At 45.8% G+C, this 26,722-nt stretch overlaps 1 protein-coding gene across 1 annotated transcript; it reads left to right on the forward strand.

Moving 5' to 3' along the window:
* The first annotated feature begins 998 nt into the window (after positions 1–998).
* Positions 999–26,327, forward strand: GPX2 (glutathione peroxidase 2). Its single transcript, XM_085628092.1, has 2 exons — positions 999–1,247; positions 25,467–26,327. The coding sequence occupies exons 1-2, from the start codon at positions 1,026–1,028 to the stop codon at positions 25,815–25,817; spliced, it is 573 nt and encodes a 190-aa protein (XP_085484218.1). The 5' UTR covers positions 999–1,025; the 3' UTR covers positions 25,818–26,327.
* The last annotated feature ends 395 nt before the right edge of the window (positions 26,328–26,722 follow it).

The raw sequence follows: 26,722 nt of genomic DNA on the forward strand, positions 1-26,722 counted from the left end.
TTATGGAATTCAAAAGCAATGAAAATATAAAACAAAGAATTTACCTTTGGGAAAATGAAAAGTACACCTGACTCGATGCCTGTATTGGTGTGTCCATACATTCAGGGGCTAGAGACACGCTTTGCTTTATCTTCATTAGGGGGAACAGTTGTCGTTTGGCTCTGAGCTACGGGCTTTGCTGTGCAAAAATTGTACTACAATGAAAATGTTATTATATAATCTGTAGTAGACTCTCATAATCTTAAATTTGAAGCTTAATTAAGGTGGCGGAGAACGTGGACAAAAGCAAGGCATACATTTTCATAGCTCAGAATTACATATATGTCCACTGTGAACACGGGTGTTGCTTCTGTGCGTTGTGCGTCATCTGGCTCTGCGATAAACCCTGTGCTCGCAGGTGCCGGGATGTCGTTGCTTTTTTCAGAGCACCCTCCCCCAGGAATTGCCCTTTTGTCGCAAAGCTCTGAACGCCCGAAGGAGTTACCATAGCTGCACAATTAACCTGGTCGCCTTGGAAATGGGTCACAGGGTAGCGGGTCCTTAAACTCGCAGGCATTGAAGGCAATCCACAAAACCCCATGTTTGTGACATCAGAAGGAGAGGGAACATAACAAAAGTTCTAAACCTTTGTATCCCTGGGCCAAGAACAAACAAGTGCTGCTTCAGAATAGGAGCAGCTGTGCGCCTCTGTGTTCCAAGAGCCTGAAAAGGGGCGACGGCGTACACCTAAATTAGCGGCATTCACTATTAATCGACAATAGTGCTATGAAAGAGGACGCTGTTTCCCCATTGAGGTTCATCAATGTTTCAGAGATAGCTCTGATGACTTCTATTGTTAGTGTTAGCCGGCTCTGCTCGGTCAACAAGGCTGCGCAGTATCGATGGCACCGAGGGATCGGTTTCTGGCAGGTGTCCTCTGGGAGTCTACCGTTGGCCAACGGTGGCCATGTGACTTCCAAGGCACCCAGCCTCAGAGACGGTTGTTCCAGCAAGCGATCACACCGCTGCTAGCCACCACCGCGACAATGGCTTACATCGCCAAGTCCTTCTACGACCTGAAGGCCACCAACTTAGAAGGGGAGGTGGTGGACTTCAACAACTTCCGTGGCCGGGTGGTCCTCATCGAGAACGTGGCATCCCTCTGAGGCACGACCACCCGGGATTACACCCAGATGAATGAGCTGCAGGGCAAGTACCCTCGGCGGCTCGTCGTGCTGGGGTTCCCGTGCAACCAGTTTGGCTATCAAGTAAGTGTCACATGCTCGCGTGATTCCATCCACATAGATAGTGTGGAGCCGATTATTTAATAGGATATCAGTCCTTCAATGGGTAGATTTGCAAATTTTGGGAACTCACAAAAATTTTCCAGGTTATTCCTGGAAATCTGGCACAGTTGCAGGTCTCCCAGTGCACATGAGGACAACTTGTGTGAAATTGCAACCATTTCTGCATGCACAATTGTAGTGCACAACTGTGCATAAGGAAATGGTGGTGCATTTGTGAAAAGGTGATATTTTTTCCTTCCCCTTTCTCTTCTGACAATAATCGAGGAGTTATATTCCCCTTGGGGGGGGTCACATCTGCTGTTGGTAGAGGTTAATCTGCCATTGTATAAGTACTGTAGGCTGCCTTCTGCCAACCAGTGTACTTACTATAAGCTTGCTTATGCTGTTACACACTAGTTACACCTCTGTGCCCCCGTTCAGTGTCCTTTTGCAAGATTTTGCTGGTTTCGTCTATATGACTAGTAGTAAGAGCTGATACCCACCACTGCACCAGTACTTCTCTAAAAGAGGGCTATATTTAAAAGGAAATGGCGCAATGCGGCGCTACATACAATTTAGCAGCGCTGCACCAGTTAACAAATGCAGGAATGAGCCATAATTACAAGAATACAGCGCCCCCCTGTGTTTTCCCTTGCGCTGCTGCCTAGCGCCAACACAGACACCCTTGTGCCATAGTGCAAGAGTGCCTGCATCGCAGGCATGATTCCCTGCAAAACAGGTAGCCTTGCACCATGATGCAAGAGTGTCTGCATTGCAGGCATGATTCCCTGCAAAACCGGTAGCCTTGCACCATGATGCAAGGGTGCCTGCATTGCAGGCATGATTCCCTGCAAAACAGGTACCCTTGCACCATGATGCAAGAGTGCCTGCATTGCAGGCATGATTCCCTGCAAAACAGGTACCCTTGCACCATGATGCAAGGGTGTCTGCATTGCAGGCATGATTCCCTGCAAAACCGGTAGCCTTGCACCATGATGCAAGGGTGCCTGCATTGCAGGCATGATTCCCTGCAAAACAGGTACCCTTGCACCATGATGCAAGAGTGCCTGCATTGCAGGCATGATTCCCTGCAAAACAGGTACCCTTGCACCATGATGCAAGGGTGTCTGCATTGCAGGCATGATTCCCTGCAAAACCGGTAGCCTTGCACCATGATGCAAGGGTGCCTGCATTGCAGGCATGATTCCCTGCAAAACAGGTACCCTTGCACCATGATGCAAGAGTGCCTGCATTGCAGGCATGATTCCCTGCAAAACAGGTACCCTTGCACCATGATGCAAGGGTGTCTGCATTGCAGGCATGATTCCCTGCAAAACAGGTACCCTTGCACCATGATGCAAGAGTGCCTGCATTGCAGGCATGATTCCCTGCAAAACAGGTACCCTTGCACCATGATGCAAGGGTGTCTGCATTGCAGGCATGATTCCCTGCAAAACCGGTAGCCTTGCACCATGATGCAAGGGTGCCTGCATTGCAGGCATGATTCCCTGCAAAACAGGTACCCTTGCACCATGATGCAAGAGTGCCTGCATTGCAGGCATGATTCCCTGCAAAACAGGTACCCTTGCACCATGATGCAAGGGTGTCTGCATTGCAGGCATGATTCCCTGCAAAACAGGTAGCCTTGCACCATGATGCAAGGGTGCCTGCATTGCAGGCATGATTCCCTGCAAAACAGGTACCCTTGCACCATGATGCAAGGGTGTCTGCATTGCAGGCATGATTCCCTGCAAAACAGGTAGCCTTGCACCATGATGCAAGGGTGCCTGCATTGCAGGCATGATTCCCTGCAAAACAGGTACCCTTGCACCATGATGCAAGGGTGTCTGCATTGCAGGCATGATTCCCTGCAAAACAGGTAGCCTTGTCCCATGATGCAAGGGTGTCTGCATCGCAGGCATGATTCCCTGCAAAACAGGCACCCTTGTGCCATAGTGCAAGAGTGCCTGCATCGCAGTCATGATTCCCTGCAAAACAGGTAGCCTTGCACCATGATGCAAGGGTGTCTGCATTGCAGGCATGATTCCCTGCAAAACAGGCACCCTTGTGCCATAGTGCAAGAGTGCCTGCATCGCAGTCATGATTCCCTGCAAAACCGGTAGCCTTGCACCATGATGCAAGGGTGTCTGTGTTGCAGGGATGGTTGTTGATGTGCAGGAAGGGACGCCTTCCTGCACATAAACAATCTTTAAAGGCGATTTGCTCTCTCTGTGTGCGATGCAGGATGCTGCACACATAGAAAGAGCAAAAAAGAGGAGAAATAAAAGTTGCGATAATCAAACGCCTGCTATTCAATGGCATTAGTTTTTGGTGCTGCCTCAGATTTACATTTACTGATCCTTGTAAATCTGGGGTAGGGTTAAAAGGCAATGGGTGTTGCATTGGAACGCCCACAGCATCACCCATTGCACAACCTTTTGACACAGATCCCTGCAGGAAAGGGGCTGATATTTACAGTGTTGTGTTAAGCCATGCAGAGTGGCTTAATGCGACTTTGTAAATAAGGAGCGGGGCATTGAGCCACTGGAACATCGGAAAAGTGGCGTTCCGGTGGCACAGTGCCCTTGCAAATGTGCCCCTTACTTGTTCAGTGTTGGACTGGCCTGTCATGCACTCTGCCGGTTTGTAAGCCATCTTTTCTTTTTTAGGTCCCGTGGGACGTGACCGGATTAATAAAATGTCCCACACATGGGTCTTCTCAAGCCGGCTTGATTGGAAGTGCCAGAGTGCCCAAAAGACCAGGCCAACATTGCTTCTGCTATACCCAAATCTCCCCCAAACGTTCTTGTCTTTTCCATTATTTTAGAACCCCAACTCTGCTTGAATGAGCTTCTCATCTGTACCTTATTTTTTACCATTGAGGTATATAAATGCCTCTATTGTATTTTCTCTCCTTCCTCCCTACTCTCTGCATTTTAGTTTGTCTTCTTTAAGTGACTGGGACATTGATGTTACATCTTCTTGGCCGGCGTCTCTGGGCTGTCTCTAATCGGTAGACCCCCTTCTGAAGATGGGTCGCCAAAGCATCACACAGCAAGTGTATTTGTAAAGTGCACATTCACCCTGAAGGGTATCTTGGCACTGAATAACAGATGTTCCGTGTTACCCAACTCAGCGGTACTCATTTTATTGACCTTAGAAGGATGAAAGACTGAGTTGGTCCATAGGATTTGAACCTGGGACCATGAGGTCAAACACAGGCCCCTACAATGGATGCATTAGTCCACTAAGCCACCAGACCAGTCAATGGTCCAGTTGAGGCCTTAGTAATGGTTTCCTCTATGGTAGCACAACATTCCCTTTCTGTCAGCTAAACCTTTTCCTGTACATCTGAGAGGCCCTCTCACAAGTCACGCGCCCCGCTGTCCTCTCCTCCACCTTGCTTTCCTTCACCTTTATTTTCTACTAATTCAAGTGCGGTGATGCCCATCAATATTGACTTATATGTTAAAGGTTCCAATAAAGAAACTGATAGAAGTGGCATTGAAAAAAGTTTCACTTTCAAGGGGGGCCCCTTTGGATATTTTGGCACCCTGGGCAATTGCCTATGTTGCACATGCCTTAAAACCTCTTTGTTTTCTGCTGTGGTCTCAGTGCATGACTATGGCTAGACTGATATTTATTGCATCTGATAAAAACCTGACACTGATGTGTTCAGAATTAGCATATGCGAGAATTATCCCCTATTCCACTTTTTTTTTGCAAACAACAAGCAGATGTTGGTGCTTACGGCACCAAAATACGCATATCCTGGTTAAAATTGCACCTTTACCCCTTGTTAAATTTAATAAAGGATGCAGTCTTTTTTATACCTGCTAATTACCTATCATCACACCGCTTAAATTTGCAATTCCGACTGCAATTTATTAGGCCGCTTGTAATTAGGTTCTTGCTTTTGATTGAGAGGAGGATGGTGATAGGACATATTTTTTTTAAAAAAAAGGAAATTTAGTCGGGCCTTTCCTACTTCTCCTCCTTCTCATTCCATGGTGGGACCTAAACCAGCTTCACCATCAAGAACTTGTGACCACAGGAAATGTTGCAGAAATTGAAGCTGCAGATGGTTTCTTGAGCAGGGGCGTGAAGGTGTTGTGTTTCTAGGAGTTTGGGACTGTGGTTGAGTCGATTGAGTGGTTGAGGATGGATGTTTGGGCTTTGCTGATTGGTAGGAGTCCTTTGATGGAGGCAAGTGTCACAAGGGACCACTGAGTGAGTGGTCTTCACGGTAACAGCGGTTTGGACAGTGGTGATGGCAGGCCACGATGTCAGAGTTCACTCGTTGGCCGTGATGGGAAGTTGAGTTGCAACAGTGACATGGTCCAGTTGAGGGTCGAATGTGACATTTATTGAGGCAATTTTGTTACAATAGAATTCCGAGAACTTCCTTCAAAGGTCTTGCAAGGGGGTGATGTTGCTGGAGATGGCAGGATGCACAAATCTTTGATGTCTGCGTTTACGCTGGCGTCAAGATGGACTGAGAGGACTGTGCGCATTGTGTTCAGTATCTGCAGGTGGTAGAATCTTAGGGTGATTTGAAGGCGTCTTTATCTTTGGTTTTTTCACTTGTTCTCTATTTGCACTCCAGTTGTTTGCAGTGGAGTTTTGTCAGCCTGAGTTCCTCTGTGTACCAGCTTGCCTATGGTTGGGTTGCGTTTGAGGGGGGCAGGGTGTTGGCACATGCAGTAATCCAGATGTTGAGCTTATTAATGACTTTTGGTAAGTTACAGGTGTGCCCAGGCCGGTACACGGAGAAGGCAGAAGCCCAGTCCTCTTCTGTACTGCTTTTCCACCTGCCGCGGTCGGGTTCTGTGGTAGTGGGTCTGTGATGGTGCAAGATGGGTATGCTGAAACTGACACGGTGTGGTCTGTCCAAATGGTGTAACGAAACTTGAGAGGGGCCCACTGCAAAATACATGGAGGTGCCCCACCCTATGCTCTGGACCCAGCCAGGAGCACTAGGGACAGGGGCCTGCCACCAGTACACAGTGCTGGAGGGGTCCCCCTGGAGCTCGGTGGCTGCAGGGCTATCGTTCTGCCACTGGTCTGTCCAGATCATAGTTGCTGACTTGTCGACTGTGATGTCGCATATTGAGGAGAAAGTTGGGTCCAATAGGTGTCCTGAGGAAGGTGTGGGTTTGGTAGCATGCTGGGTGATGCTGAGGTTACTGATGTTTTCTCGAAGGGCCAAAGCGCTTGTGTCGATAGTTTGGGTCGGTGTGATCTTCACATGTAAATGTCATTTACATAGCGTTTTGATACCACTAGTTTGGGCCCGAAGTGCTTGTAAAGTCCCTATCGATTTTGTGTCAAGCTTGACTGATTCGTGTGATTGGTAGAGTATATGCTTACAAGGTGACTTATGGGGAAGTATTGGCTGTAGTGGTGCAGGAGGCCGAATGCAGCAGTGGTGCTGATGCGGACTTCTGGTACTGCTGTCATACGTCAGTGATAAAGAAGAGTGTAAGGTTGACATAATGTCGCATGCTCATACAGTGACTGATGTTTGAAGCACCAGGTCTCATGCATGAAGGCTGACCGGTGGGGAGACCAGTTGTACCTCCTTATCTGGTTCTGCGCCAAAGTATGTCAGCAAGCTTGCTAGACCACACATTGTAGACGCCCTACTAAGAAACCATGGTTACATGACTGTGCGTTTATATCGTGCCCATTTATGAAGCACTGCGTGTCAAGCGTGATGGTCAGAGTGGTGACCAGAGGGGAGACTAGTTGTGCCTCCACAGCCCTATTGCTGCACCAAAGCATATCTGCCATGCAGAAGTGTGTGAGAAAGCTTCACAATACTATAACAAGAGGGCATGGCATTCAGCACTCAACCATTTGTTAATTTGTAAAAGAAAATAAGCATTGTATTATCGGCATTATCCCAGCACTGGATGCGAGGATGCACCTGTGTCCGAATTCACTCGCTATTAAGGCTTCCACAAGCATGGTGCTGGAATAATTTGAGAGTGGGGGTGCTGCGGTCGATGTTACATCACTGAAGTCATAAGGATTGTGAAAAATCCAAGCATCGCACAAATAACGAGAGTAGCAAATGAGCCACGCCCCTTCAGCAAGAGTGGTGAGGGTGCAGTATGAATCCGGTGGTGCTTTTTGGAGCACACTTTTTAAAATAGATCACTAAAGCATGGTGTGGTCGCGCACTGTCATTTACGGACAGCACACTTTTCATTGAAATTTGCCACTTAATTTGCACAGACAGTTTTACTGATAGCACTATACAAAGCACACGTGACAATGTGTAGACATCAGGTTTCAGTGAGTTTCAATAGCACACCACCAAGAAGTGTCCAGGTTTGTTTTGCTCGTATTGAAATATTAGTTTCCAGCACACTTCAGAATTACGGGACAGTTCTTCATTTGTGCTTTTGTAACTGCGGATATATTCTGGCACAGTTAAAGTTTTGCTGCATGTTAGAAAGAAATAGCATCCTACAGCCTTTCCTTTCAACTCATCAAGATTGTCAGAGAGTTCACCTCATAAAATCCTTCCACTTTGTAGTCAGAGAAAGAAAAGTAATCCCCAATCCCCATGTTAAAAGGATAAGCAGCAATTTATCAGAAGAAAGAACTTGACTATTGACATCTATGACAAGATAACATTTAAAGGCATCTGTATTGCTCATTCACCCTCTGAACTTCAGCTTTGTTATTTTTGGGGTGCTGCAGCACCCCCACTTCCAGCGCCTAAGTCCACAAGACGTGAAAACGAAAGGGGCCCGAGCTACACCAAGGCTACTTTAGTTAATTGACATATGGTGCCCCACAAGGGGCCACAAGGGGCGCCAAAGTGCAACAAATGCCAACTAAAGGCATTGTTGGTACAGGGACGAGGAGCTTCCAAACATCAACATGCTAATTTGCCTCGAGGTCCAAGGAAAATGTTTTAAAACACTGCAAATCTGGGGATAACAAGCACATATTAAAACTACAGATTTTATATTAAAATGTAATAAATGCCATTGAGAACATTATGATGGCATTGTGGCATATGTCAGCTCTTTGACTCCATTCCTCGAATATCTAACCTATAGTAATACTCCATGAGTCCGCCTGACCTCTGCAACACAATATTCACCGCCTTATGCAATGCCTAAATAATGAATAAGGCTCAGACAGCAGGTGCTGTTTCCCTTCATCCTGCATTTAATTTCTCGATGAATAATTCACATCCGCACAGGCACTCTGGGAAGGAGTGTCAGGCAGCATGGGAATCCGAAGGATACACCCCCGGAAAGTTACACTTCGGTTTCTGGCTCCATTGTGCCTTTCTAGGGTACCCTAGCCCGCAAACCATGGGTGGGGAAGACACCCATCTTCTTACTTCTCACAGTACTTTTACGGCAAGTTGTAAAAGTAAAAAAAAAAAAGCTTTGCAATGTGATTGAAAATACCTAATAAAATAATTCTGATATGCGTAATCTTCACCCTGAACTATGCCTGGAAACCTGCGCCAGGTGCTGGTTTTTATATCTCAACAGAGGAGGCACTCAAGAACCCCAGGGAGGGGGCCATACAGGCGTACTAGCGGCTGACGCAACGTAGTGTATTGCGCCTGCTGTATCACTCATGGGTTAGGCTCCAGGCGATGGGTCGTGTAAATAACTCCTTGTGCCTGAAACGGAAAGTTGATGGAGGGCTGCGTTGAGATACAGGCCTCTGTAGTGTCCTACAGGACACATCCTAGTGTCTCAGCAGGCACCTGTATTCCCAGCCACTCCCTCGAGGGCTGTCCACACATGCACCCCACACCCATCCGTCACAGGCGTCACGAGTGATGTGACCCTGTAAATAACAGGGCCCGGGTGCACGTGCTCGTGGCCAGTTTCAGTATCTTACTACTGCATCCCTGTGATTGATTGAGTCGCATGTGGGCCTAGGGCCCACGACATTACAGGCCTCCTGTGAGGAACTCAAGCGGGATCTCATGGCTGTTCTACAAAAGCAGACACTTTGGACACCATAAGTGGCGTTTCTTGGCTCCTGCAGAGGGGAAACAGCCTTTACCACACAAGCTGGAACCACGTAGTGCCTTTACAATGCTGTCAATACAACAAATGCGTCTTTATCAAGCATTCCTTTACCATGCAAGTCTTTACAACAACTTGTTCGACTGCTACTGGATTTTATTTCCAACACTTTCCCTACTGTTGCGCAGACTGGAGTTGGAATAGTAAGTTATACTATTCCAAAGTCTAGCGCTTCCCTAAGGCAAGTCGCTGTAACGACTTGTGTGGTAAAGGAATGCATGGTAACGACGCATTCATTTTATTGACCGCGTTGTAAAGGCATGCATTGTTCCGTCATACAACCCCTGCAGAGAGATAAACCTCACTAAATAATCTTACTCTGATTACACTTGGTAATATGTTTGCACACAGAGACATACTAGAGCCCGAATGGAGACATCTGGAGGAAGATCATTGGTTGGTGCATGGCAGGGAATAAGGTGGTGTGTGAGAGTGGTGTTCCGCTAATAAACATGAGAAAATATGGAGGTCATGGTAAAACTATCATTGGTCTTTCGGGTTGTGTCAGATGGTCATATAAGATCATACAGGGAGAGAAAGTTGGATGGGACGGTGATAGCCACTGGCATGTACAAAGTCTCAGCCGAAGGTACTAGGATTTGGACTTCAAGAATAAGCACCTACAAATTATATTTGTACTCTAGGACACTGCTAACATTTTATTGGCTTTCTTTTTTCTTATTCTTTCCTAAAACATGTAATAACATATTTTAAACAAGCACTGGCAAAGCCAATAGGTTGGGCTTGCATTTGGATTCCCAAGTCAAGGCCTGTTTTATTTTGTCATGGTTTTAACAAAACGTTACAGTTGGGAAAGCTGTTGGGCCCTCACCAATCTACAAGAAAAACTATTTTTTGGCTTAAAAAAGCACTCATTGACTTAGTAGTCCCAGGGACTTAAAGGACCTCTTTGCCTGTGGATGTGCTCCATGTGAGAAGCAGAATGACATCACTCACAGTCAAGTTAGCCTATAGGTTAAGTGGGCGGCCCCACTGCCCCAAACTGTATGATGTAGTGGACGGAAGAAAAATATTAATGACACAATAACAGACCAATGGACAAAAAGGGCTAGCTGAAACCCCTATAAGTATATTAAACATAACATTTAATCAAAATCAAAAGGACTTGCCTAGCATGAGATTTAAACATTATTGATATATGTGCATTCAGTGCATCTCTGGGATTATTAATTTAATGTAGGACGATGAAGAGTTCTTTTAGAATGGTCAAATAGTCACTGGGTTTAGCCAAAGCACATTCTATGGCTATATTAAAGAACTGGTTACAATAGGTCAGCAGATAGCAGCTCATATAAGCCAGAGCTAAAAATCTATATTGCTTGGCACTGTGTTGTATGTGTGCTGGTGCCAGGAGTTTTGATTTAAGTATGGTGTGGGGGAAGTATTATTATAATTAGACCTCTCTGCTCAGAGGTCATTCAGAGTTTCAAGTATGTTGTAATTAAACGATGATCCAACTCCGGGGTAACTTAAGATGGTATTTATTCAGAAAGTTGGTTCAAGATAAAAGGTACAGAGAGCCCCACCAGGAGCAGCTTTCCTGCTGCTCAGCCCATTCTCCAACGGATAGCCACACTCATCGAACATTCCACAGCATCATCCACACCAACATTCCACACCACACTCACACTGGCTGAGCAGCAGGTACAACAAAGTACAATTGTAAAATAAGAAGTATGCTTTAATATAGACTTAGAGCCCAACCTACCGGGCTCTAGTGGCCATTAGAGGCCCGCTCCAGTGTTAAAGGCCCGAGCTGAAGGCGAGAGCCTTTAACAAGGGAGCGGGCCTATAATGGCCAGTAGAGCCTGCTAGGAGGGCTCTAAGGCTATTAGAACATTCTGCCCCTAGAGAGCAGAAGGTTCTAATTACTAAAAACAAAGGCCTCCCGGAGCCCGAGGAGGTTTAAATCCCCTCGGGCTCCGTGAGGCCTTTGTTCACAGCAGTAGCTGTGAACAAAAACAACATTGGAATGTTGCTCTGCGGGTTTCTACCGGCCCATAGAAGCCCAGAGCACCCCATTGTCTGCAATAGAGTGCTCAACATTGTAATGTTCTAATTGTGGGAATAAATCTACCAGAACTATAAAATGGTTGTAAAAAGCAGAGGGACTATTTAACTGTGCAAAACAAAATCCTATTTTTTTTCTGGGTGATGTCAGTCTTGGAGAGGGCAAATACTGGGATAAAGTCTAACCAAGAAGTGATGAAACTTTGATGGGCAGGATGGGGGTAGTAGTGGGGAAATGCTGAGTGGGAGAGTTGGTTGTCAAAAGAGGTTATTGTTTAGATACCTCCAAGAGGCTTTAAAGAGTATTGTAAGAATCTGGATTGTTAGTTGAGGGGGTGGAAGCCCCATCAGGTAACAAATACACAATCCTTGTCAGGGTGAACCACAAATGTCAATAAATTAACCTGTGCTTACCCTCTGGTAGATTGATACAAAGCAGTCAGGCTTAACTTAGAGGCGATGTGTAAAGTATTTATGCAGCAGACAAATAGTAATCCAGTGAAAACACAACACAACAAAAAATCGGAAACCACTTTAGAAATATGTAGTAATTTTTAATAAAACAAATGGTGTCAAAATAGTAAAACTGCAATCAGTAGAACCAGAATTAATGAGCCATTAAAGTTTTATGTGAAAATAGCACCAAAATCACAAAATGTCAATTGCCGTTATCTGGTTGTGCTGCACTGGGAGAAAGTCACAAGTTCAAGCCAACCTGAAGTGCAGTCCTGGTATAAGACTGAGCTTAACATGCTGAGAGTTGTACCTTTTTGTCCTCGGAGGAGCAAAGCAAGGTCCTTTGTTAGGCTGAGCCGCATTGCGTTGGTTCCAGTGAAGCCGTCGATCAGGAGCTGGGAGGTGCTGTGATGTGAGTTCCTGCATCGGGCTGCGCTGGTTCTGGTGAAACCACCATTCAGATGCTATGATGCAAGGTCCAGCGTTGGGCTGAAGCGGTTCCAGTGAAGCCGCCAACCTGGAGCCACAAAGTGCTGTGATGCGAGTTCCTGTGCCAGTCTGTGCCACTCTGCATCAGTCCTGGTGAAGCCATCAACGAGAAGCTGTGAAGTGCTCCGATGGGAGGTCCTGTACTGTGCTGCGCCACTTTGCGTTGGTACCAGTGAAACCCTCATGTGAGCTGGGAGGAGTACACACTGACGCAAGCCGAAGGTCCTGGACTTGGAGGGCATAGTTGGAGGGTCAGTACTCACTCCCACAGAGGCCAGCAGAGGAAACCAGGTTAGGCCCAGTTGGGCCTGGTCAGTTGGAAAGAAGAAGTGACTTCTGTAAGCTTGTTGAGTCTCTGTAGCTTAAACCAGAGGTCAACCAACTGACTCTTGGAATCACTCTGGGTAGCCTGGGATTGAGGCAAGCAAGTCCAATCTTCAGTCTTCAGCAGTAGGGCAGTCCGTCTGGCAGCACTGGAGTCCTTCTTCTGAGTCTTCCAAAGGCACAGGAGTGTTCTGATGAGAGGTTCTAAAGGTCCCACTGTTATAGCTGATAACAGCCTTTGTGTAGGAGAATTACTTGACCTAACACTAAACCTTGCTGCCAGCCGGGCCCTTTGAGGTGTAATCAGGGCAGGGTACAGTTCTTCCCCAGCCAAACTGTAAGGAAGATTCCATCCACTCACACCTCACTCCTTTGTCTCACTGTCTGGAAGCAATACACAGCCCGCATCAGGAGAGCCATTCACAGTCACGTGATGAAGGACACTGGCAGAAAGGCATGTTTAGTTTGGACAGAAAAATGCCAAATTTCTAAAAGTGGTATTCTAAAATTCATAACTTAAAATCCTACTTTACCATCAAAGAGGATTTTAAAATACAATTAATTTGAGTGTAAACAGGATATAACTATCTGGTCCCAAACTGAAATTAGCACTTATTACGTGTAAGAAGGCACCCTAGCGTTAGTCTATGGGAGAGATAACCTTACAACAGTGAAAAATGGCTTTAGGAGTTTTTACTGTCAGAGCATGTAAAACATACACATAGACTCCTTAATTTTTAAATAACATGCACCCCGCATTATGAGACTTTATGGCCTACTTTAGGGGTGACATATAAGTATTAAATACAAAGGCTTAGGCCTGGCAAAAGGTTTATTTTGCCTGGGTGAAATGGCAGTATACAACTGCACTTCAGACTGCAGTGGAAGTCTGAGACATGTTTTACAGTGCTATTTTAGTGGGAAGCACAATGATTACTGCTGCCCACTAGTAGCATTTACTTTACAGGCCCTGGGTACATGTAGTACCATAAACTAGAGACTTACAAGTAAATTAAATGTGCCAATCAGCGGTACGCCAACTGTACCATGTTTTCAAGGGACAGCACAAGCAATTTACCACTGTCTGGCATGGAAACAATACACTGAGTCTTAAATATAATTATGTATTAATATAGGTATGCTTTAACTGCAAAAGTAAAAGCACTAGAACAAGAAAAATAATCATAAAAGTAGTGGAACTATCTAGCTGAAAATAAGAAAAAGTAGTGGCACTAATTCAGGTTAGTACCTGCTCGTTTTGCTCTCTGGTTCTATGTGCTGCAGTTTGTCTGGCATCCTCATTAGAAGAACTGAGATGTCTAAGAAATCTAAAGTTTCTTTTTTTGATATATATTTTTGTCTACACTCTTGCGGAGTGTGCACATTTATTCAGACGCTTTTTATGTGTATCAGAGATAAAGTAGCCCCTGTCGTACATGAGATCATGGAACTCTGTGGTGATTTACAATATCCTTATAATGTATGGCAGGGAGTGTTTTATTCCTTATAATACATGGTCATACCATCACCCTACCCACAAACAAACGCTCTAGCTCAGAATGTGTAGAAACGTGAATAGAAGTTCTCTATTTCTTATAATTATGTAAAGCGTGCAAAAAATAAACATATTGCTCTAAATATCTCCTTTTTGTTGATCACTGTTCATTTAGAAAAACAGATGGAAAAAGCCTAGTTTCTTTTTCACTGTTGAAACTGCAGCTTTCAGTATGCTCTGTAACCGGGCTTACCTCTTAGCTACTGGCTCTAGCAGTAGGCATTCTGGGGTCAGAAGTCAACTGTAATAGTGCTTTATAGAAATACGCTATGATATGGCTGTACTTACTGGGTTCCACTCTTATTTTAGAGGCATACTTTAAGACAGGAAGACAGTTTTGGCGAAGGCGTTGGAGAAGGAGTAACATTTTGCTGGTTAATTATCCTGCTATTTTTTTGCAAATAACTAAATATGTGCCTGTGGGCAGAGCATCGTGAGCCAGAAGACACTAATTACACGTTTCGTGTGCGCGTGCTTCTCAGCCCCACATTAACCAGGTGTGGCGGTGTACTTGGCAGCTTGGCTCCAGACTCTTGGCATTTGCTGACACCTGCTGGTAAGGTACAGAACTACAACTAAAGGCTACTCGAAGTAAATGTAAAGATACTCACTGTTCATACCTCGCAAAGGTGCTACTGATTACGGTGACACGCCGGGTACAAGACAATCAAATTGACCACTGCAGAGATCGCAGTTCAACTGCGCATCCTTCAACAGACGGGGAGAGGGGGTCACTGACTGTATGGGACACATTACTCATGGCCAGTGCTTAAAAAAAATAAGTGCAGGTACTCACCAAAAATAAGCAGTGGATTGGGGGTGGATTTGGGGCGGGGCTATGTTTTTTTACCTTTCTAAGCTTTGTATGCAAACAATATGCATGCATTGTAAAAATGTCTAACCATTTACATAGTGCTTACCTAAGTTTATGGTTATATAACAAATGTTTATCAATAAATGGCACACTGACGAATCAGTACTAGTGCTGCAGTTTAAAAAAAAAAGCATTAATGCATTGTTTTAATCTAGAGGTAGGGGTTTTGTTTCATGCAAATCCCTTTCATCTAAATTGTTGATGGGCGAAGATTTGCGGCCGTTTAAAACAGTGGGCATGCTAACAAGCTGCATGCCTGGAACAATGTGGCCCACACTCGCGCCTATTAGGTTTTATGGATACCTTCTGACCCCCTCTGAAAGACACCCTGCAGCGATACTCCACCTTTCACTCCAGAGAGGCACACGCAGTTCAGTGTTCTACTGAAGACGAGATGCTCTGCTGGCGCTTTTGAACCAGCGCAGCCCAGGCTTCAGCTCCGTTTGAAAGGCGCTTTAACCCATTGCAGGCCATGCAGAAAGAGCTGCCAAAAATGGAGCTCAGGACCACAGCACCAACCTCATAAAAACCAGGCCGTTATGAGAACCGGTACTCTCCTTTTCCAAGGAAAGGTCCCAGTACTCAAGGGGAGAAAATATAAAAGTGCCGGTACTCAGTACCGGTGAGTACCGGCCCATTTAAAGCACTGCTCATGGCTCTCCAAGCTGAATCTGATGAAGGAAACACTGCCCGCGATTAGGGTGACCAACTGGCATGAGTGAAAATTCAGGACGGTCAGTGTAAAAGACATATCAGAGGAGGACGCACAATTGGATATAAGTAAATAGACAACCAAAATACATACAAGTCAAAATAAGTTTATATAAGGTTGAGACAATCCTGCACTTCCACAGTTTTTCAGTATGCGCGAAGCTTTGCAAAGCGACATCAGGCCCCTTTCTGCAATCAAGATTTGTGCAGGAGAAGGCACACCACATGCTGTCACTATAATAGGGCCCATTGTCATTCTATCTGTGATAATCGTCTGCAGTCTCAGAATGACAATGGGCCAGTCCACAGTCTTTGTGAGGTCCGTGAGGGGCTGCTGCAGGCAGCCTCAGTCTACAGATTAAAAGATAAGTGCGGGAGGCCCTGAGTGGAAACTTTTAAACTCATGGGGCCTCTCGCAGGGGCACAGCAAACCTTCCTGAAATTCCCCAATTTGATTTTAGTATGATGTCTGTAAGGCGTCCGTAATTTGGGGACCCTAAATTACGGACGCCTTACAGACCTGATACTAAAATAATGGACAGTCCATGAAATTTAAGGACGGTTGGTCATCCTACCCGCACCCAGCTAACACAGCATAGGGTAGACTGCCACACGTTCTACCAGGGGCGTAACGAAGGCACCTGCGGTACAGGGGCGCCCAACCCTTCCAGAGGCCCCCGTGATCTTCAGGGGGCCCCATTAAGCCCAACACCAATGAATATTTGAGAGATCTGGGAGAGTTAGGGGCCCCTCATCACATTCCGCAAGGGGAGCCATCATTTTGTGCTACGCCACAGTTTTCTATATGACACGACACACAACTAGGGAGGTCTTAAAAGAAATCATCACACACCTTCATACCTGCCAACTTGCAGAACAATCTCACTGTGTGAGGAGGATCTTTGCACAACCCTTAATGGATGTCGGCAGTCCAAGCCTTGGAAAACAGCTGGAAAACCACTATTTACAGTGGTTTTCAGCTCGTTTTTCCTGCCACCATGGGATATCGGCTCCTCACAAGAAGACCGTGTGATGGGAGCCGATATTGTGTGTCACACGATGGTGCCATGTGAGTTAGCAGGTATGCACCTTGGCTGTGATGGACTGATAAAAAAGAATGCCACAGACCCACGCAGAGGTGCCCTACTTCGTGCAACACCGAGACGTAGGCAGGAGAGACACACGAGTATAGACTAATACGGGCACACTGTAAAAAATGGTTAAGAAGGGGGAGCCCTGATGATACAAGGAAGCATAACAATACAGAGAATTCAATTAGGCGGGATGGACTTGCGAGGGATACGTTGTATAGGGACTGTTAGGTTGTAATAAAGCTCAAGATTGTCACATTTTGTGGTAGCCAATGCAGTATCGATATAAAAAGGTACTGCTGTTGTGTATGGATAGGAGTGCACACGTGGAAGGCAACTGCTTTGTAAAAACCAAATAAAGAGCTATTTAAACAAGCATTGGCATAGCCAATAGGTCTCGCCTTTGGGACCTTATAAGTGTTTAGCCATGCAACAGTTCGCGACCGCGAAAGTGATCGCGATCAAACATGAAAGTGAAAGTAATCGCGGTAAAAGCGGCGCGCTCGCCCGCGCACATTCACTGTAGCTCTAGGCTGGCCTGGTAGCACTTTTTGGAGCCCTCTCAATAAGTCTCGCCAGCGCATGCGTTGGGTCAGGCGAGACCTTAAAAAAAAATAAACAAAGGTGTGCTGATTCGGACTCGGTCTGGAACAGTGGTGCTGGAACAATTTTCAGAGTGTTCGTACTGCGATCAATGTTGCATTACAGAACTCAGAGGGATTCTGAAAAATCCAAGAATCACACACAGAACAGGTGTTGTATGTGAGCCATGCCCATTCAGCAGGAGAGTGGTAATGGTATATTATAGACCCGGTGGTGCATTTTGAAGCACTGTCACAAATATATTACTAAAGCAGGGTGTGGTAGCACACTGTGATATACAGACAGTACAGTTTACATTGAAATGACCACATACAGTTTTACTGATAAACTATACAGTGTACAAACAATATGTGTGGATGTTCGGTTATGTTATGTTATGTTATCAGGAACTTATAAGAGCGCACGGTCACCAAAAGGTTTCATGGCGCTAAACTTGAGTAATTTTACGGCGCGAGGACTCATGCAGATGCTTGCTCAAATAGCCAAGTTTTGAGCGCTTTTCTAAAACCCAACAGGTTATCGCACCTCCTGATTGTTAAGGGTAGAGTGTTCCAAAATTTAGGGGCGAGGTAGGAGAACCTGCAACCTCCTTGACGTTTGCACCTAAAGAGGGGGGGAGTCAGTAAATGAAGATGGGCAGTGCGTAAGTTACCCAGTGGGACATGCTTTGCAATAATGCAGCTGATGAATTTAGGACTCCTACCGTGCAACAGACAACCTGTCTTAAAAGCTGCACGTTGGGCAATTGGAAGCCAATGAAGTTTAGATAGCCAAGGTCTGGCGGATTGCCAGTTAGGTTGTTTATAGATTAGTCTTACGGCCTGATTCTGCACTAGTTGAAGACGTTTAAGCAAAAACAGGGGCAGACCAAATTAAATGGAATTAGAGAAGTCGAGACGTGAGAGGACCAAGGCGATCACCACTTGTATAAGTGCTGAGTGCGATAACAGGTGGGCGATCTTGTGAATTTTATGCAGTTGGAGGAAACAGGAAGAGACCACAGCTCCGACCTGTCCCTTGAGTGACAGATCAGAGCTAATGGTGACCCCCAGACTCTTCACAGCGGATGACGGGGTGGGGGGAACACCTAGTTCAGTCGGCAAGTAGTGATGGCCCCACAGGATCTCACTCTTCCCAGGCAGAACTAATTCCGTCTTGCTCGGGTTTAGTTTGAGGTGATTGAGGTCCATCCAGCGCTGGATGTGCAGCATGGTGGCTTGAAATTCCGCAGCCGGGTCAGGGGAGTCCAAGGTAAAGACAAGCTGAAGATCGTCAGCATAGTTAAAGGTCTTTACCTTTCTATCTTTTAGTGAGTGAATCAGAGGCTTTAGATTGAGGTTGAAGAGGAGTGGAGACAGGGACGAGCCCTGTGGCACTCCGCATGTGGTGGAGAGCTTGGAAGCAGTAAAAGGACCAAGACAGACCGCCTGTGTCCTGTCTTCAAGTAAGGACTTTATCCAATTGAATGCGGGGCCCTGTATGCCGGCCTGCGCGACACGGCCCATCAGAATTTTGTGATCGACCGTGTCAAAAGCGGCCAACAGATCTAGGAGCACCAAGGCCTGAGGGATGTCCCTATCTGAGTTGGCTCTTAGAGTGTCCAGTGCTGCAAGGATCACAGGCTCCGTAGAGTGAGCAGGCCGAAAGCCCACTTGACGGGGCTCTAGGTAGTCTGTTTGTTCGACAAAGCCAGAAAGGCAGCCTGCAACATGGGTTTCTAGGATTTTAGCCAAGGAAGGCAGGAGAGAAATAGGGCGATAATTCGAGAGATGTAAAGGATTGGCCCCTGGCTTTTTTAACAAAGGGACCACAATAGCGTTCTTAAAGGCTGTTGGGACCGAGCCTTGCGCTAGAGATTCATTCAAGAAGGGAAGGGATCCAGGGGATCTTTGTCATTTGTCCATCACCAACTAGAGTGTCCTGATATGTTTTAATTATATACAAATCTTTGTTTCCATCATACTTCAGAATTAGAAAAAAGCACCTTATTTGTGCTTTCCTATTTATTTTGAAATCTTTGTTCAGTTCAATTATAGGTATTTAAATGTTGTTGTGGGTTATAAGATAAAATCTTACAGTCTTTTTTGTCACACCAGCAAGATTGTCACATATTTCACTTTATAAAATCCTCATACTTTTCAATACGAGAAGGAACTTTAAACACCAGTCTCCATGTTAAAAGAATAAGCAGCACTTTGTCATAAGGCTAGACTAACATCTGACCTCTGTCTTTGAACACACAGAGAATGTGACTGGATAAAAAAAATGTAAAGTCCTCTTTTATGCTTGTTCACACAGTGCCCAAAGTCACGGCTGAGTACTAATCAGCAGACCTTCGCGTCTGCACATCTAGTGGCGGCTGGTAAAAAACAACTTGGAGAGGGATGAGAGTGGGCCCACACAAACATGCACTAACTTACATACATGCATTCACATGCAGACATGCTCACACACATCTATTTTCAACACTCACTCACAAATACACATACATTCATACACGCATGCAACAGTCAATTAGAAACATTTACATGCTGCAGCTCTAGGGGAGGAAAGCCTCAGAGATGCCAGGAGGGTTGGGACTGCTGCCTCTCCTCAATGGCTGACATTGAATCAGACACTGAGGGGAGGAAGCAGTCCCTAACTCGTCACAGAGTGAAATGGGGGTCAGTGAGACTTGTTGCCCCCACCCCACTCTGTAACCAGGTGTCAGAGATAGACTCTCGGCGCTGGTTACTTCAGTGCTTAAAACTGAAGCACCCAGGTACGAGGCTGTCACTAACGCTCCCCGTCGTCATGAGGGGGAGGGTCTCGAAGACCTTTGCTGAGCAGAGGAGTTCAGACCCACAGGAGCTGTGACATCAAAGTTCGGCTCAAGCAGCCAGGAGACTGCGCATTTAGCGCATGGCTAATTCCTGGCTGCCTGAAATAAAGAGAGTGTGTCTGGCTGACCTTTGCTCAGCCCGACAGACACTCTTTGGGGCAGATTTATAAGGCCCTTGCGCCTCATTTACGCCGCCGTTGCGTCACTTTTGTGACGCAGCAGCGGCGCAGATCCTGCACCATGGTGCGGGGTATGTACAACGAGACGCATCTGGGAGATGCGTCACGTTGTAAAGCCCTGCGCCACATATAGGCGTTCCGGCACAGAGGGGGGCGTTCCTGCGCAGGAACGCCTCCTAAAAGTGGCTGAGTGAAATCTACAAGATCACCTTTAAGGCCATGCTGCGTCAAAACCCTGCGCCTGCTTGAAGCAGGCGTAAGGATTGACGCAGCATGTTAGGGATAGGGCACCCCGAGCCTTGCTGGAGCTGCGTCGCGCTTGCGACGCAACTCCAGCAATGCGCCGCCTTTCCGACGGGGGATGCATCACGCATCTGCCCATCCGAGCGCCACGGTGCGCCGCATTGTAAATGCGGCGCATCAGTAGTGGCGCACGGGTGGGCAGATGCGTCGCAACTCTTCTGGCGCATCTCTGCTGATTAGCAGAGATGCGCCAGCAGTCATAAATCTGCCCCTTTGTGACTAAAAGGTGCAGGTGCATGGCAGGTCTGCCCTTAGGGATGGGCCACTGATGTGCACATTTGAAGGACGTATGAGTTTTGAACTGTATTGAAGTTATTTCCTGAGTTCAACCCTGCACAATGTATACATATATGAACTTGGATTTATATGGGCTGTTTTTTTAAAAAAATTAATGGGGACTGGGAGGCGATTAGAGAACATAAACATCAGGTAAAATGTTCCATATTTGTATTTTTTTTTTTTTTACATTACACGTCCACAATACACATATGTACAATTTGGGGTACAGGGAGATGCCCTTATTTGCACAGTTACACGGTTGAGACAGGGGTGATGTAAGAATTGGAAGAGAGGTCCCCAGGCTTCAAATCAGCAGCAGAGGTACCACATTGGAGTGGCTACAATACATTCTATACAGCTCACAAGAGGCTTCATTGATTTAGCACTCGCTGCTGACATCTGTGTTCACCTGCAGTTCAAGAGTTTGAATGTCTGAAGAGCTAATCCAGCCTTCAATCCTTCCAAGGTCTGTAAATTCAGTTCCAATACAAGTGATTATAGTTTAGAGTTATAGAATATATGTTTTTGCACAACAGTAGTAAATGACACAAGTGCAGTGTGAAGCCCTCTGTATAAAAGGTGCTGTTTTAGGTCATATATGCGCACCATGATAATTCCCCAAAATGAATCATTTAGACAATATGTAAGGCAGGAGGCTTTGCAGCGTATAACACTGCCAACGTCATGTGCAACATCAGCCAATCGTAGCTCTGAAGCCAAATTATAATGCGACAGTAAAACTACAAGGACCAGAATGCAAAGTAGAGTGGCTTAAAACAAGTAGTTTGAGTTCAACTGGACCAAGCTACTAAACATTTCTACAATGGATAGGAAGCAGGTTGATGGATATGAGCTTAAGGTCGATGAAAGAAAGAGTTCAGGGCGAATTTATGTTGCATCACTGGGGCACAGAACCTATGCAGTTTATGCATTATCCACGTAAGACTGCCATTCCTGGACTGAACACCCAGTGTAGCAACTGAAGCTTGCAAGCAGTAGTAGACACAGGAGGCTGGCCGCTGCAAAGCAGGTAAGGTTTATTCCAGTTACTCTCACCCTAAGTGTACAGGCTAAAATATCCCAACAGCAGCCCTGATGAGAAGAAGCCATCACAGGTCATGCTCTAGAGGATCCCTTAGGAGCAATAACACAAGAATACTGTAGACCGCACACATGGAACCTTTACTAGAGGCTCACAGACCACACAGATTATGACACCACCTTTACCTGGGCTGCAGGTGGGAGGTGAGAGGTGGTCCTGGCAGAAACAGGGACCTTGTCTGAGAATTAGAACTGAGGCTCAGGGAGTCAGGGCTCAGTTCATCACCGAGGCCTCATCACAGCAAAAAGCTGTGGATTTACTGAAAGTGAAGTGGTTGGGGAAATATCCGAGGGTGTAATAGAAGGCAATATTAGAAGGCGGGGTGAGAACCCAGAAGAAACATCTACCCTGGATGGTGAAGGAGACTGAATCCAGAAATGCAATTTGCTAACTGTAGTATCCTATGTGTCCCCGTTCCCTGTATGTCTGAGCGCAAGAACAACGTATGTTATAAGGACAGCTCTGTGGAGACAGTGCTGGGGAGCTGTAGAGACTGCCGGACGAGGTCTTACTCTGAAATGACCCATGGAGTTCCTGCAGTGATGCATTCAAAGGTGAGAGTGGCGTAAGGCGAAGCCTTGGTGAGTGCACAGCACGGTTTCTCACTTAAGGTGACTGTGGCACAGGCTAGTCCATGCCTTTCTAGGATTCTGTATGCCCTGTTTAGGGATGTGTACTTTGATGCGTGCACATCTCTCCATTTGAATTCAATTGTCGAGCTGCTGCGCTCATACATTGCGATCAAGCTGGATGCATTGCGACAGGGCGCGCGACTTGTGATAAGCAAGAACTCTGGAGAGCACATGGGACCTGGCTGAGTTTCAGGAGGAGAGCGTGCAGTCTCAGAGAACTGGTTAAAGGCATTCCACATATTTTATAGCGCCCTGCTATTGAATGGTAGAGTTTAATGTAGATCTAGCGTGAAGTAGGTGAGTACCTCTTTGCCTTTTGACGTGGTCTGGTGTGGATAATGGTGTTGCTGGACAGCTTTAGTGTTTGATTGTTGTGTCAAGAATATTTCAGTATGCATCTAGTGGAGGCTGTTGTCATTGTGTTTGGAGGATGTCCTGGCATTTTCAGGTGCAGTTTCCAATTGGCATGGTACTGGTGCAGATTAAAGGATTTCTTCAGCCTGGTACTTGGTCATGTTGGTTTGGCCAGCTAGTGTGACTGGGTGAAAGATGGAGATAGTGTGAGGGTTTGTTTTGCTGTGTAATTTAGTAGTGAGGTGGATGATTGGGTAAATTGCATATGAGTGTAGTTGTGATTACAGGTTTTGTAATGGAATCTTTTCAAGGGAATTTTGAGTTGAGGTGATTTAGGGTGAAACTGTCAGTTTGCGTTTTGTTTTATGCCTTGTATGTGTATACTTAGGGATGACTGTGAAACACTTTGGGGCCGATTACGATGCGGTCGGACGGCTCCCACCGATGGTCGGAGACATCCAAGCCGCTATGTAATGGGCTCCTCGGTTTACTTTCCGACCGCCTAATTAAAATATAGGCGGTCAGAAAGTAAACTGGCCAATCATTCCGGCTGGCTTCCAAAAGGCTCGTAGAGCCCGTACACCAGTCGGAATACGTCCAGTAATGTCAAGGGCGGGCCTTTTCACCCTTGAGATTACAATGCACGGTTTCCGGCATGATTTCCATGCCGACCTGCCCGACATGGAAACTATGTCAGAAAGCATGTTTAGGGGTCTCCAGCAGGGCCCCCTTTGGTGCATGGCCTCCAGTTGGAGGCCAAGGGGGCACCTATGGAGTCCCCCTGTTGATCCCTGCACCTTTTGGCAGGCACCTTTAGGTGCTTGCCACGGGGCACAGGGGTGAACCACACCACCCATTTCACTATGGGAGCATGCATTACAGCTGGTTTATGGCCGTAATGCATGCTGCCATTGTGAAATGTAGGAATGCGACCGACCAGTGTTCGGTCGCATCCTAATGAGGTGGTCGGGACCGCCGACCGGGTGTCGGTTGGTCCCAGAAACGATTCGGTGTCGGGCGGAAGCAATTCTGCCCAACATCGAAATAGGCCCCTTTGTAGAAGGAAGTCTTTGGGTTTCTTGCCCTGGTTGTCATGTGACAACATGGCTTGCATGTACAATTATTGGGAGATGTCATTGTGAGTGTGAAGACATGTGGGGGTAGAGCCTCATGTCCAAGGAGTCCGCAAGACTTGCATGTCTTGGACCATTGTGCAGTGGTAGTCACAACGTAGTTTTTGTCTAATTTCTTTGTTTGAATTGACGTGGGCAGAGCCTCACATATTGAACAGTTGCAGAGTTTTCGTTACTGCTATCCGTTGTCTTTGTATGTCTGCATGAGTATTGGAGGGTTTACCAGATCATTGTTGGGTAGAAGGGTAAGCTAGACATGTTGGCAACTGAGTGATTGTGAATGATTGCCCCAGTACTTTAAATGCAAGGGAATGGCTATTATTTGTTTGTTGTTTGTAAGAAAGAGAGGTGTGTAGTATCCAGTGTCCCCATTCCCTGGATGTCTAAGCGGTGTCTGGAATGCTGAGAGTGAATGATGTAATAGAATGTTGGTGTGTGGTCTGCAGAGGAAGCTAAGAGATAAGGACATTTGTAGGGAGGATGGAGGACTGATAGGACCTACCTGCTGTTGCTGTAACTCAGGGAACCAATATGAAACAAAGAATTCACCTCTCACTTGTGTGAAGACCCTGCAAGCTATCTTCAACACAACCATACCACTGGTCATATTGTTGATGACCCATAGATGGGTTAAGAAATGGTCTTTTTTTTAAACATTTTATGCAATATATAAACTTTATTGTTGGATAGTTAAAACCCTTACAATTTAAAAAGTCTTGCAGCATGACATAAAATTAAGGGAAAACACGATATAAAATTGCAGATTAAAACACAATTAACATTTTACTTAAAACTCTGCGGGGCGTCATGGCAAACCGTGTTTAGTTTGGAGAAGGGTTTAAAAGTCTGCAAATTATTGTTAGTCAATAGCAGTTGCTAAACCTGATGGTGAGGTTTCACGCTGCCATAGTGAAAGTTAGTTGGGGGCACCAGTGGTTAGCAACAGTATATGCAGATCTTTAATATGAATACCCTATTAATCGCCAGTCCTGGCACCGGGAGTGTGGTAGGAACATTTTACTGGGAAATCAAGAACACGCTGATTGGATGATAGTGTGTTTTAGAGCAATGTGGGTACTTTAGCATAGTTTCAAATGAAAGCCTGTTTCCGTAACAATTACATGTATGCTTTAATGTATTGAATATTTTTATCATACAGATGTTCTTAACATGATTTGTTTTTCTCTGACAGGAAAACTGTACAAATGAAGAAATCCTAAAATCCCTAAAATATGTCCGCCCGGGAAATGGATTTGAACCCAATTTCACCCTCTTTCAAAAATGTGATGTTAATGGCAGGGATACTCACCCAGTCTTCTCTTATCTGAAGGACAAAATGGCAGCCCCCGATGACAATTCCGCCTCCCTCATCACAGATCCGAAATTCATCGTCTGGAGCCCAGTCCATCGGTCAGATATCTCCTGGAACTTTGAGAAATTCCTGATTGGGCCAGAAGGAGAGGCCTTCAGACGCTACAGCAAGGACTTTCAAACGATAAACATCGAACCCGACATCCAACGACTGTTGAAACTTGCCAAATAGGAATGCGATCTGCTTATCAGAATCATGCAAAGAGCCCTTTCCAGGCACTGTTTTGTCATCAGTGATCGCCCTTGCTAAAATGAGTGATAATGAAAAATCTGGTTTCTGGAAGGAAATAGTAAATCTGTAGGAGAATCCACTGGCTGAATGTTCTCCAACACGCTGCCACCATGGTAGAGGAAATGCCATTGTAAGCCGGAAGAAACCGGAACATATTCAATCCCAAGAATTCCCAAAGGACCATTCTACATCTGAAAACAAGCTTTGGAAATTGGGCAACTTTTGTGATATATAATGTACTTTTCCATGCATGATCCAAGTATTGCTGAGTGACATTTAGTAAATGCTGAGTAACAGTGTCTGGATTGTAGATAGTTACTTGATGAAAGTATTCTTCTAACCCCTGCGGGGAGAGTACCGGAAGGTTGTAACTGGGCTATATTCCTAGATGTCGCTGTTCTCTGCATTTTGAGTTTTGGATGGAATAAATTATACTTTGTTGACACACCATTCCCTGTGAAAGTCTTCTGTGTCCACTCATTAGAAAGATTAAAAAACATACTCCAGAGGCAGCCTGACTGCTGTCTGTTGTTCATCTACATGGTCCGTCGCGAAAGCCATTGAGAACATTGCAACGTATGAGTGTTACTGACTCCTGTGATGGTCACCAATCGCAGTGAGTCGCCATTTGCGATGTATCTCATGAGTACTGCAGATGTAGGTCAGAATGTGACACCTGATTACAAACCAAAAGCTAAATTTTCCCAAATCCCCTTTCTGGCACACATGTCAGATGCAGATACTACATAACACATGCGCCAGGACACTTCTTGGAGTAACAGAGTCCTTTAGAAATGTCCTCTACATTTACATTACATTTACATAAACTGACTTCATCTCATCCA

Source organism: Triturus cristatus, chromosome 9, assembly GCF_964204655.1.
Source record: "Triturus cristatus chromosome 9, aTriCri1.1, whole genome shotgun sequence".
Taxonomy (NCBI): domain Eukaryota; kingdom Metazoa; phylum Chordata; class Amphibia; order Caudata; family Salamandridae; genus Triturus; species Triturus cristatus.